Source organism: Pithys albifrons, chromosome 4 (assembly GCF_047495875.1).
Source record: "Pithys albifrons albifrons isolate INPA30051 chromosome 4, PitAlb_v1, whole genome shotgun sequence".
In the NCBI taxonomy this organism is placed as follows: domain Eukaryota; kingdom Metazoa; phylum Chordata; class Aves; order Passeriformes; family Thamnophilidae; genus Pithys; species Pithys albifrons.
The window spans coordinates 5,128,493-5,141,522 of NC_092461.1; the positions used below are offsets into that span (position 1 = coordinate 5,128,493).

At 39.2% G+C, this 13,030-nt stretch overlaps 1 protein-coding gene across 2 annotated transcripts in view; it reads left to right on the forward strand.

The window, feature by feature from the left end:
• LOC139671057 (uncharacterized) overlaps positions 1–13,030 on the forward strand; it is a 285,587-nt gene that overhangs the window by 127,158 nt on the left and 145,399 nt on the right. For both annotated transcript variants that reach the window (XM_071553278.1, XM_071553279.1), the window contains exons 3-5: positions 126–181; positions 6,417–6,483; positions 6,785–6,961. In XM_071553278.1, coding sequence (XP_071409379.1) covers positions 170–181; positions 6,417–6,483; positions 6,785–6,961 — 256 coding nt within the window. In that variant the 5' untranslated portion in view covers positions 126–169. The remainder of the gene's footprint in view (positions 1–125; positions 182–6,416; positions 6,484–6,784; positions 6,962–13,030) is intronic.

Below are 13,030 nucleotides of genomic sequence, written 5' to 3' on the forward strand. Positions count from 1 at the left end.
GCCTCCCCCTTTACCATCCTGGCAGGTTTCTAAGCTAGTGCTCTGCTAGTCTCTGTGTTAAACCTAATGGTATTAATAACTGTGCAGATTGAAAATTCAGATATGCTGCCTTTCTTTTGTTGCAGGAGGAAGCATTTTTTGCTGCAGGTCTGAGAAAGGGCAGGCTGGCATGGAGAAAGAGGTAAGTGAAGAAAACCCATGCTTTGAGAAGGAAAAGTTAAAGGGACTATTCCTAGCATTGCCATTTCATAATATTATTTGTAGTGTGATGGGAGGCAAGTCAGCAGACCTATGGGCTCCTTTATATCATTGACAAGTCAAGGGGATGATTAACGAGAGTACCAGACAATGTAATGGTAAGAGAAGGCCCACAGAATTTAAACAAAAGTGCCTTCAGAATTTAGAGAATTCCCATGATCCATAGTAGGACCTCATTGTGCTTGTCTACTGTTTCTATTTTTGATTAGATTTATAAACACAGCACCACATATTTTCATGTGGCTCATAGCCCCAGGGCAGAGTGAGATTGACTGCGCTGAAACTGTGAGGCTTGTGAATTTCGGGCAAGGGATGGAGTGAAATAAGTAGTGTAATTGTTTTTGTGGAGTGACCGTGGGACCTCTTCTGTTCTGAATTACACATGGTTCAACCCTTTGACCCAACCAACCTCGGCAATGCCTGGTAGATCTCCTAAAGCTGTGCTGAAAGGTCCTATCAGTGACATGTTGGAACATTATCTGTCATGTGAGATGTGTGCCAACAACCATATTAAACTACATTAATTACTAGTGAGGCCATGTTTGTGACAATCTCAACTTCATTTAACCCATCATCATGTTAGTTATTGTTTAAACAGGAAGTACAAATGGGGACAATTTATGAAATTGAAATGAAGCACCAATGTTTTCTTTAATAAATTGTGTGTTTTACTTTGTTTTATTTCCCTTCTAGGTTTTTTTTTCCTTTTTTTCCCCCCTAGCACTTTTGTTCTTGTCATCAGCTTCGTAGTCTGAGTTTTTTGAGACTTTTCTATTTTAAGAGCAAGCAATAAAAAGCCTGCTTCTCAGTAACTAAACTAATACACCAGTGAGGTGGTTGTTTCTTTAACTGCAATTGTAAATGATACCACAGTTGACTGGAAGCACTTGTTTTCTAGCAAGAAGCAAACATAGTTTGTGTATGTGTGAAAGACATACATGGGTTATTTGCTTGGTGTACACTTTCACTGCTTTATACTCCAGCTAGTGGGTCTCTGCATGGCAATGCTTGCACATGTCTGGATTAAGAGTGGAGAATACATGTCTTTCTCCTTGTATGAAAACAATTTTCTTATAGGCCTGACCCTCGAGGTAACAAAGTTTACTGTGAGTCCTCAAAAGGCAGGCCAGTTTGTAGAAATTCAGGATTCTTTGCACATGATCAATTTCTGAAACAATTCTGAATTTTATAGGGGAAGAGGCCAAAGCTCTCCCATGTGATCTTGCGTGGGCAGTATACAGGTTCAATCATGCTTACCTGTGCCTGATATTATATTAGACTAGACACAGGGGGTTGCATCTCCCACCCAGACACTCTTTATGACAAGGCTTTTCTTCCAGCCTCATGGTCTAGTTAAAAGAGGCTTAAACAAAGTAGGGGTATATTTATTTTTTTTTAACTGCTGCAGAATCAGCTAAAAAACCATCTTTGACCCTACCAAGCATCATTCTCTTCAGCAATGAAGAGTTTTCTCTCTGCAAAATCTAACATGGAGTGCTTAAAGCAGACAGGTGCAAATTACAAATGCTGTTTCCCTTTGGCTGCCATCCCTTAAATAGACAAAGTAATAGGCTAGGAGAAGGGAAGAGGTTCCAGCTCCAGCTGCATAAAGGAAAGCCTTAACAGGGACTTAGCAGCTGGTTGCAAGAATTAAATGCTGTAAATACCAACTAACACATTTGTGTGTGTGTGTTCACAGAGGAATATGTGTTTAGTAAGGCCCCGTCCTTTTTTATGCAAGAGGAACGTTATTTGAAAACTGTGCTCTGCTTTATGTTGAAAGGCTAATGCTCTCAGTGAAGTGAATGAGAACAGAAGCCAACATACCTGTTCCTGTTTGCCATCATTACACTCCTTAGAGCATTTCAGGCATTATTAGGTTCTTGGAACCCTACCAGATTGACAATATTTCCAGCTACATTTCTTTTGGCTATATTCAAACAAGGACACAAAGGAAAAAAAAACAACAAAAAAAACCAACAAAAAACTCCCCACAACAACAAAAAACCAACAACCAAAAGCAAGACAACCAACCCACAAACAAAACCATAGATGAATCTGCTGAGCTAGTTTGCTGATGTTAGAAACAGTTGTTCATATTAGGAACACCTAATTTAATTTCATGAAAGAGACATAACATGCCAGTATGTGTATGAATCTAAGGTATGCATTTCCTAAAAGGAACTAAAACTCTGTCATTCCAAAGTTGCTCTTCTTTTTGACTTCCAGCTTGCATGGGGACTGCTGTCTGGAAGCAGTAACTTTAACTTTAACTCTAAGGCTGCTGATGAGGTCTGTCTGTGTGATCTTCGTAAGCAGATAAGGGTAGGGAGACAGCTCAGAGCAGAGCTTGTTTACAGCAGGACAGAAGAAAACAGCTAGACATAAATGAGGGCTGACGGTTTCATGAAGCACAATTGGTTGATCACAGATTCAATATGACTGCCCTGAACTGAGCGATGATCCGTACAGTATGCAAAATTCACTTTCTTGCTGGTCTGTGCCCACCAGCCTTCCAGCAGCTTTCCCAGAGCCCCTCAGCCACGGCTTTGAGTGGAACCAGAGCTGAACGCAGCATTGTTGTACCCAATTCCTTTTGACAACAATCACATTCTTTTAAAAACTTCATAGGTTTTAGTTGTCACTGGTTATAAATGAGGGTTTTTTCCCTCGCCATTGCTGCTGCCGCTGCTGTTGTGGTGCTCTCTGCTCTCCTGCAGATGTGAGTGCTGCAGGTTCTGGTATTCCTGGTTTTCCTTTGTTTCAGTGAGTTTCAGGAAGCAGGCAGTGTGTTTTAATGACGATGACGTGCAAAAGAGCATTTAAAGGTTTAGATCACTTTCTGAATGACATGGTGACTGTTCTGCACTGTGCTCAGACAGTTCTAACTCCCCTTGCCTTTGCTGTAGCAGAGCACACTCGGTAAAAAGGCATTAAAAAAAGTTAAAAGGGAAGACTTTATTTTTCAGCAACTGTGGGGGAGATTTGAGATGAGATGAATTGCTGTCAGCAGCAACATCATGCTTTAAACTTGACTTTGCAAGCAAAGCACATCCCCTTTCTATGTGCTGGTTGTGAATGGACAGGTCTGATGTCTTTGGTTTGTGGATGCAAATTGTACTCCCTTCACTGCAGGTGTAAACCAGCACAGCCTTTGTATCTCTTGAGGCTCTTGAGTCTCTGGCCTCAAGTGGTGAAACTTCTCTCTGTCTCCTTATTTTTTTTTATGCTTATTTTTGGATTATGTTCTATAATTAAATAGGAGGCTTTCTGTATGGATGTGTGTTCATGTGCATTTGTCTAGGTATGCTCACACAACTGGACTTTGCCTACAAACAGCAAATGGTCACTGAAAGAGTTTATTTAATTTTCTATTGGAAACCTAAGTTTTGCAGGTATGTGTGAACTGATTAAAGAACATTTGTTTTTGGCATAAATTTGCATAAATACATAAATTAAGTCATAGTGACTAATGATAAATTTAATATAAAATGCCACTGGATAATTTCCTAACTATTTTCTGATGATAAGGCAAAGTATTGTAGGGTAGGGGGGCTGGGGAAGGAAACCTAAAATAAAAAGGGCGAGAAAGAATGTTATTTGCACTACTTAAAATTGCTCATGTGTAAAAGAAAGGATGAGGAAATTGACTGGAAATAGGTATGAAAGGAAAATATCTTCTAATTTCCTCTGAAGCACAAAGTGGCAAGAACACGTGTTGATTACACAAAAGCCACCACTGAAACGCTTTGTTATTCAGTTACATTGAGAAGTGACTCTGGAAGAATTCCTCTCTGCTATTGTAAACCAGGTATTGCTTTCATTCTAAAAACATGAAATTATGAAAAATACATTTTCTAAATCTGATTGTGTTAAGGGACAAGGGCATCATCTCTTTGTAGTAAGTAGGGATCACAAGACTCCTACACCAACTACTTAAAATATTAATTTGTATTTGACTGAAGTGAATGTAGTCAGTTGTGTCATTGAAAAAAAACCACAAAATTTGGTGTTAACTATATTGAATACTGAAAGAAAGAATTCCCAAAAATCCAATACCCAAACAATCTTCCACCAATAAACAAACAAAAACCCCCAAACAAACCCCTCAACAACAATACTCCCAAAACACAAACATACACACACACCAAAACACCAAACCCCACTATGCATATTTATTATATGTGGGGAGGAGGAATACCTTTTCTTCTTTCTGCTGTGAAAGGAGCTTGTGCATTTTACAGACTTTTTTACAGTTTTACAGACATTTTACAGTTGAAAACTGACTATGGCCAACATAGTGTGCAATTAGTTTTGCCAGGGAAATCTGGCATGCAGAGGGAATACACAGCATGTAATGCAGATCATCTTATTTTCATCAAAGTTACAGATGTATACTGATTTATACCACTTGAAAATTTGTCCCAGAATTTTTGTCTTGATGTTGTTTTCTTTAGCTATTAATGTGAAGTTTAAGAATAATAATAAGGCTAATTGTCACACAGCAGTGCTACAAATACTCTGGAATCTTTAAAAGTGACTCAATTAAAATGTTATGGCATGAAGGAATGCACTAATATGTAATATTGCAAAAGAGATAATTTTAAAGATGGTAACTGAATGAATGTGCATTTTAAAAAGATTGTTCAGTTAATAAAAAATCAGAGGCAGTAGGGTGAATTTCTGAACCTACTGAACTCCTGTAAAAATTATTATTACCTTCAGTTGTACTGCATGTGGCTTGTAGGAATTATTTCTCTTACTGTATTTATTGTAGCTTTCAGAATGTGTCTGGTTATTTTCACACATTTTTTTTTTAGTAGGGTATTAGTCTTAATTAATCTTAATTTAGAGGAAGTCCACTGTTTTCAGAATAACATATATGTGTGTGCATATATACATGAATAAATATGAAGATGCTAATATCAATATTAATCTGTCAATGGTATGGTCCAGTTATTTTTGACAGATTTATTGATTGTGTCTGCTGCAAGTGCTGTTTTTTTACTGGAAATTGACACCCACAATCAAAAGGGAAAGATGGATGCTGTAAAAACTGCAATTTTTCAATGATTCTTGTAATTAATCCTTTTATATTGACAGTTTCCGAGAGCGCTGTTGCCAGGAGTGGTCTTTATCACTGGACAATTAAGCAACTGGCTTGAAAAAATAATGCTGTTGTTTGAAACTGCCATGTGACATTCTAAAATAAATGGGTCTGAACTGTTTTCTTACTTTGGTTTTGGCTTTGATTAATACTCCCAGATGCCTTGGCTTAGTAATTTTCGCCTGTTTTGACTGTAAGCATCTGTGATAGGGGTCTGTAGCCATATAAGAGACCACGTGTAACTTTTGCCTAGTGCTGCTCAAAGTATTATGCAAAGGCAGAGTTTAGTACTTGGGCCTTCCTTAGGGTAATGTGACTGTATATTTTATGAGCTTTGCTTCCCTATGGGAATTACTGTAGAACGTGTTAGAATTCATGTCCCCCAAGATCTGCTGTTTGATTTCACTGCAACCGTTGTTGACATCTCTCTAATATTAAATGAACTTTTCATTGTTGGAATGAGTCCTGCTTCCTCTTCCCCCCTGTACTATGATCTCCCTTTTGTGACACCTCATTTAAAATTGTTTTGGTGTTATTTTTATTCAGTTGCATTGTATGAAAGGGTAGACCTCATTCATTCATTTTTAGCTGCTCTGTGATGAACAACTAAACTGGTTATGTAAGTGGACTTTAAAAATAGGAGAACAGGAGATGTCAGGGAAGTCTGATTATAAATATGCTGCATAACCAAACTTTTCTAAATGAAGCACTGCCGTTCTGCAAGTGAAATAAAGCAGTTGCTGTTGAATGCATACCGAGATACAAGTCTTATAATGTTCTTCATTTGTTGAGGTTTCTTTGCATTAATTAAAATTGGGAAAAAACAAAGTATTTTAATGTGACCTTCATCTGGCATTTGTTTTAACTTTTCTTCTATTTTATTTAATTCTTCCACTTCTGTTGTTCAATTAGTGTTTGACCCCTTTAGCAGAGATTTAAATTAAATGACATTTCAATGCCATCCCATATTTAAAATACTGTGTTAGTTGTGGATCATAAAGGATGATCTTCGTTCTTTAGCTAATTTATTCATTTAACAATTTCCCTCCAGAAGTTCCAGCAGAAGGCTCTGAAGCAAACTAAGCAGAAGAAATCCAAGTCGGCTGAATTTCTGATGGGTGAGCCTTGCTTGATGAGTTATTGCTCATAATTTGTGTAAGGATTAATTAACTAATTACAGACAAATGGCTGTGGGCGAAATTTTGCTCTTGCTTGTCAGGGTGCAATTTGTAATTATTTTAATCATTTATTCTTTTTTTTTTTTTTTTAGAGTTAATTTTAACCTAATTCTGTTTTGGCGACATTTGAGGACGATACACTTGAGTCTTTCAGCAAAGGAATTACTAGAAGGAATTTTCTGCTTGTCATTGAAATACACTTTGCTATAATGTGCTCTTCTGACCTCCTTGTTTTCTGTAGTAAAAGAAGAGAGAGCAGCAACAGAAGGCATTGAAAATCCAGCTTTTAACATCAGCAGCACAGATCTTTCAGCATATCAGCCTTCAGAAGAGAAAGTTATTAGACATGACAAGCCAGATAGCACCCTTGCAGCTCACCAACAAAAACTCGGGCTGCAAGCCCATGCTGAACCAAGAGGTGAGACATCAAACCTGATTAACCTCAAACATAGCGACAGTGGTTGTGTTCCCCATCCAACCTGCACACTCTGGGGCCTGTGCCGGGCGTTCCCATCCCAACATGTCCAAGCAGGCGCCAGCGCAAATCCTGGGTAGGAAATCCAACATGCTGCCAAAAACACAGGCTGTCTAAATATTTAGAGACTTAGGCTTCGTCTCCATGCTCGAGTGACTCCCTGTGCTGGGTGCAGGTTGTGCAGGGCTCTCTGCCAGTGGGAGGGAATGCAGGGAGCCCAGTGCTCGTGGCAGTGCTTCCCCCTAATTTGGACTGAGCTGGGTTTTGAAGGAACTGCAGTCAGTCTGAGCACACAGATGCTGCTCCCTCGCATTGAGTAGTTTTAAACAGCTTACAGATCCATGATTGATTGTTGTCCTTAGGTCTCCTATTCGCCCTCAGTCAATCGGCATCTTGCCTCTGCTTCATCTTTCATTTTTTTTTTTTCACCCAGCGTTGCTTGGATGCTTGGAGCAGAGTCCTGTTCATTCAGCTTGTCCAGGAGAGTGAACCTGGCTTTTAAGCTCAGGTTTTTTGCAGCACCCAAAAGAATTGCTGCTTCAGGAAGCAATTTGTTTATTATTTTGTTTTATCCAAACTATAAGAATCTTTGCTTCATGTCAGTTTTCCTTTTGCAGAGATTTGATATCTTTCAACCTATTGTTTAATTACTCCACTTTGCATTATTATTATTGCTGGAAATTAGAAAAATTGGTTATTTTTACTTAGTAATCCAGTGAGGAAGGAGGTGATAAAAAGAATTGAAAAGCATTTTGAGAACTATATGAGGAAAATATTGGTTGAAGATTTACTTACAAGCAAAAATTGCTAAAGTCAGTGCCAAAATTTTCCCTAAATATGCATTAAAACTCCCTTACCTTATTGGTCTATGTGGTCTCATTAACTTCTAGTGGACCATGTTCATCCGTGATGAAGCAAATATGCATCCAAGGGCTGAGACCTCCAAGGCACCAAAATAACTGATATGGCTTTGATCAGTACTGATCACCCAGTGCTTCCCATCAAACTCACAAGTGGCAATGCTGCTTGCTAAGTACCTTTGTGTGCCAGCCCAGGTATTTAAATGGGTAAGTGCAGCCTGGTGAGCAGACCTTCAGGCATTCACTTTTAAAATGTTGGACCTTGTTGTATTAAGATTTTAATCTTGTGGGACTGGAGAGCCCACAGCTCTTAATGGCTTCTTGCAAAATTAGGTTTGGCTTTCCATTTAGCCTTCATGTGACTCTGTGCAGCGCCACACGGAGCAAGAATTCTTCGTCTTTCCTTTGCAGCCTGTCAGAACAGTGATTAAGCAGACAAAGGGATTGATTGTTTTTTAATGAAATAGTCTATCTGGCAAAAAATGAAGTTGAACTCACTGGAGACTATCCATGCTTTCAGTCGCCTCTTCAGAAATTTATGAATAGTTCCCTCAAGAAAACAACACATTTTTTTAAAAGCCTGAAATGCGATTTTAAACATTTTGATTTTTCATCCTAAGTAGCATTTTGTTGAAAAAATCCTAACTGAATATAATCTTTGTGAAAGGACTAAAATATTGTTACATTTCGCCTGGAATGCAATGCCTTGATGTGTTGCTAAGTGTTTCTGTAATGGGAGAGGAAAGCTTGTTCAGAGTAGGAAAATTTTGTTTCTCAACACTGTGTCTCCCTTCTTGACCTTCTATTCATCAAGTTAACCAAAAGATCAGTTACTCCCATAACTCTGCCTCTAAGTCAAGCAGCTATTAAAAAAAAAAGAATAAAATCATCCATTTATACCATCATAAAAATTCTAGATTGGAAAAGATCTCTAGAGATCATCTGGGCCAACCTTGCATGAAATTATTCTTAGTCTAACTTGTTTCAGGACTTGTTTGGCAGTCACAAGGACTAGTTCAGAATTATTAAGTACTGTTGATAAAACATCTTCAAGCCTGAAACCTATTCCCAAGAGTAATGATTCATGATTGAAGAAGGAGAGATAAAAGACAACTACGTAGGTAAATACAGTATCACATTAATGAATAAATGGTCATACTTCAGTCCTCAGTGAAGACTAGGTCTACAGGTAAACTACACCTTTATGTGTCAGTCTCTTGAGGTCTGGTTCCTCCAGAGCCCAAGGGGTCATTTCCCTGAGCCTTCCTTTGCTAGCTCCATGTTCAGAGATGCTTTGCATAGCTGGTGCCTCTTCAGCTCACAGCAAAAACATATATGGCGATGAAAACTACAGCTATCCTGTACTGTAGAGGAAACTCTTCCACAGTATCCTCTCCTGCCCCTCAGCTCTCAGGAGCCACTATGCAGTTCATAAAGAGATATTTTAGCACAGAATTCTCCCTTTTTTCTCCCCTAGGAGGCAAGAGTTGCCCCCCGCACTGGAAGCTATTTCTCTAGGAGGATCTGCCCACACGCCAAGTATAACAGCATAGCCTGTGTAACATAAATGTTTTAGGCCCTATACTGCTCCCTTTCCCTTTTCTCCTCTTCTCTTCCCCAGATACTAATAAAATACTCTTCTTTTTAGGATTACCTCCCCTTCACAACTCTTGGGTGCTCTTCCAGCTCTCAGCCCCCAGGCTTAGGTTCAGTTACTCAATGGGGAATGGCATTTGTGAATTCTAATGCTTGGTGTTAAACTGTACAACTTAAAACCAGTTATAACCTTAAGCACAATTATTTAATCACAGGATTTAGCAGATTACAGGTTGAGAACACTATACAAACATCAGGCTGGATTTTCAGGCTGAGCATTGGAGGCAAGGCACCAGGCTGGCATTACCTTTCTTTTATCTTTCCACCCATCGCCTGTGTCGTTAAAGGCAGCAAATAATTGCCACAGGGGTTGCTATCATTTCCACCACCTTGCAACAGTGTCACAGACTGCTCCTCTGTCAGCAGTTGCTGGAGGGAAGTGTTCTCTAGAAAAACCGCCTACTTTTGAGATGTCTTACACACTTTAATGCTAAGGATATTGGGAAGTAGTGTGAATAGTCAGCTGCATGTTCAAGACAGCCTTAAAACCTGTTCCTAGAATTTGCCTATGTCTGCACAGGGGTTTGCTCTGCAGAACGTGTGTCATTGTCAGATTAAATAGCAAATGGAGAGGTCCATGATATCATAGCTTGCTTGCATCTGCCCTCGAAGAGCTTCATTCCCATGTTTGTTGGTGCTTTTCTATTCTCTTTTCTTCCATAAAAGAGTATATTCGAAAAAGAGGAGTTTGTGAACTGATTCTTGTTAGCAATAACGTTATTAAATCTCTTTGGTGTGTTTGTTCAGACCCTTTTTCACTTTTCATACCATTAATGGACCCTGTTCTTGTAATTCAAAGTGCAAGGTTCCTGCATCCTTCGCTTGTGGGGAAGCTGAGGCAGAGCATGAGTCCTCTGCTGTCACCCTGCAGAGATGTGATGGAAATAAAAATAAAAGCTTTGATTGCTAGTCCATTCCTCTCTTTGTTAGGCCATTCTGTGTCTTTCATCGTCCTATTTTCTGTGATGGACAAAATTCCAATTTCATCATCATTTCATCAGGAACAGTGGATTGTTGTTCAGGACTACGCTATTGAGTAACTCTCTGCTGAATGCTTTCCATCATCAGTGAAGACCTGGTACTGTTGTTAAATGTTATAGTGACCCAGGGGAACTGGCTGACTATTTACTCAGATTAATTTCCTGATTTTTCAGCCAGCTAATTGGTTGCAGTAGTTTCCTACCCTATTTTCTGCTCTGGATTCTGTGCTGAGTCTTTGCAGGTTGCTCACATCACCTTCATCTATTTCATGTATTGCTTGTGAAATTAAGTTCATCTAGCAGCAGCCTTGTCTTTACCAAGCTGTGCAAGTTTTTTATTTATTAAAATACTCAGATTTTCCTCATGGCTAAATCCAACCAACTCTTCTGCCTTTCTTCCCCATACCAAATATTGAATTTGCAGATATTTTCATGTTGCCCATCTCAACGGGAGATCTAATAGCCAAATTTCCCTGGGAGGAACATTTGAGTTTAGATCACCCAAATCTGCAGTGACAAGAACCTGTGTCCACCACTTTCCCAGTGATCAGCCACCTGATCTGAAGGTGAGGCAATATCAGTTTTTCTTTTTTTCTCCAGAAGGCCTTAAACCCAAAACAATTTGTAGAGCATTCTAATTTCCAGGCTGGCTTGGTAAAGTCTCTGTCCAGCAAAGGGCTTCCAGCAAGCTGTCATGACAGAAGTACCAAACCTCCAGGAATTATGCTGTCTTTCTGACAGCAGAAGACAAGGGCTATTGCTCAACTCCAGATGGATGGTGTATGTCACAAGCAATCTCTGAACAAAGGAGTACTGTACTTAGCATTTTATTGTAGGCCTGTAATGCAAATGTTAATCTATTTTAGCATTTCATACACTTTTTCCTCAGCTGCTGTGACCAGAAAATGTGCAAGTGGCTTCCACCAGCTGGTACTATTTAGTGTTCCCCACAGATACACAGATTTGGTCCAGCTAATACTGAGAAAAGCCCTGTGGAATGGCACTTGTCACATTGCCACAAGACAGGTAAAATTTCCAGCACAACCATACAGACAGAATATTATGCCAGATCAAATTAGACTGTGATCTTTCAGGAGTGTCAACCACACATGCAAGCTGGGGAATCCAGGGATGGGGCTTTTTTAGCATAATCCCACTGCATGGTCTGCCTTGTAAGCTGGTAGTTGCATAGACACCTTTGGAGACTGTGATGCTCTGGGGCTTTTTTGTGGAAGATGGAAGAAAGGCTAATTGTGTTCTCCTGTATCCTCTGCACTTGTAAAAGACTAGAGGCAGTCTGACCCTAAATAGTAATGATTCAAGTTAAAATTGACTCCAAATCACAAGAAGCATTCATTTTTTCTCCCTTTATCATCCCCTACACACAAATCTTTTTTCCAAACTATATTATCTCCTAAAATCAAAAGCTCTAATTAATTCTACCATTTTATCTGCAACAGGCACTGTTAACATCTCATATCACGCTCCAGTAAATTTGCCCACAGAGATTAACAACATCTGAGGAGGGGAAAAAAAAAGGAAAGGAAAAGAGGGAAAGATTTTTCAGTTGAAGATCAGGAAGTATTCTTCTAATTAGCCCAGGTACAGAATGGCATTAACATGGCTGTACTGCTTCTGGGGAAAATATTGTCTATGTGGCACTTTACTGCATCATCTCCAAGATGCAGAGGTAGGTTGGATGTACCTAGCAGTCCTACAGGGAAAATCTCATTGTAAAACAGAGCACCTCTGCTCCCTCTCAAAAGATAGAGAGAAGCCTTTGCTAAGGAACTGTTACTGCCAAAGGTTTTTCAACTATGACAGCATGATATAAGCCTTCTCTTCCTCAAGAATGTAACTGGGCAAGGACCTTGATGTGGAAATACACAGACAAAACAAGAACTAGCTATGTGGGATATCAAATTAAAAGAAGTATCAGCAAGTGTATTGAATTCAGTCCTTACATAGAACTGGAGGCTGAAGCTTTCTGAAGAGGGTCTAAGTTCATTCCATACAAGTGGTATGTATCAACTGGAGAGACAGTAAACACAGCTGAAAAAATAGGTATCTGCAGGAAATTCATGTTTGTGCTGCACGTGAAGGAAATGGTAGCTCACAATACAGGATTTGTGTTGGACACAATGATTTGCATAAAGGATGGGACTAGAAATATGAATCAAAACTGTGCCTTTTTTTCTTAAAGAATGGCAAAGTTTTTATCTAATAATTCAAGTTCTATGTACGTGGTTCCATGCTTCCTGATTCCAACAGGGACTTTGAAATGGAAATGCCAAACCCCGTATGCAGGGCATGATGGATCACCATGTATGCATAGGAATAAAAGGGTTGTCATTGGAAGTAATTTTGCGTTGAATTACACAATGTGTAATCCAATTGAAATCAGCAGAATGGCACAAGGTGTAATGTAGTGTGCAAAACGTGATCCATTGCATGCAATTTTAACAACAGGGATACTGTACCACTCATCGAGTAATGTGCTAAAATTGAATTTGTGA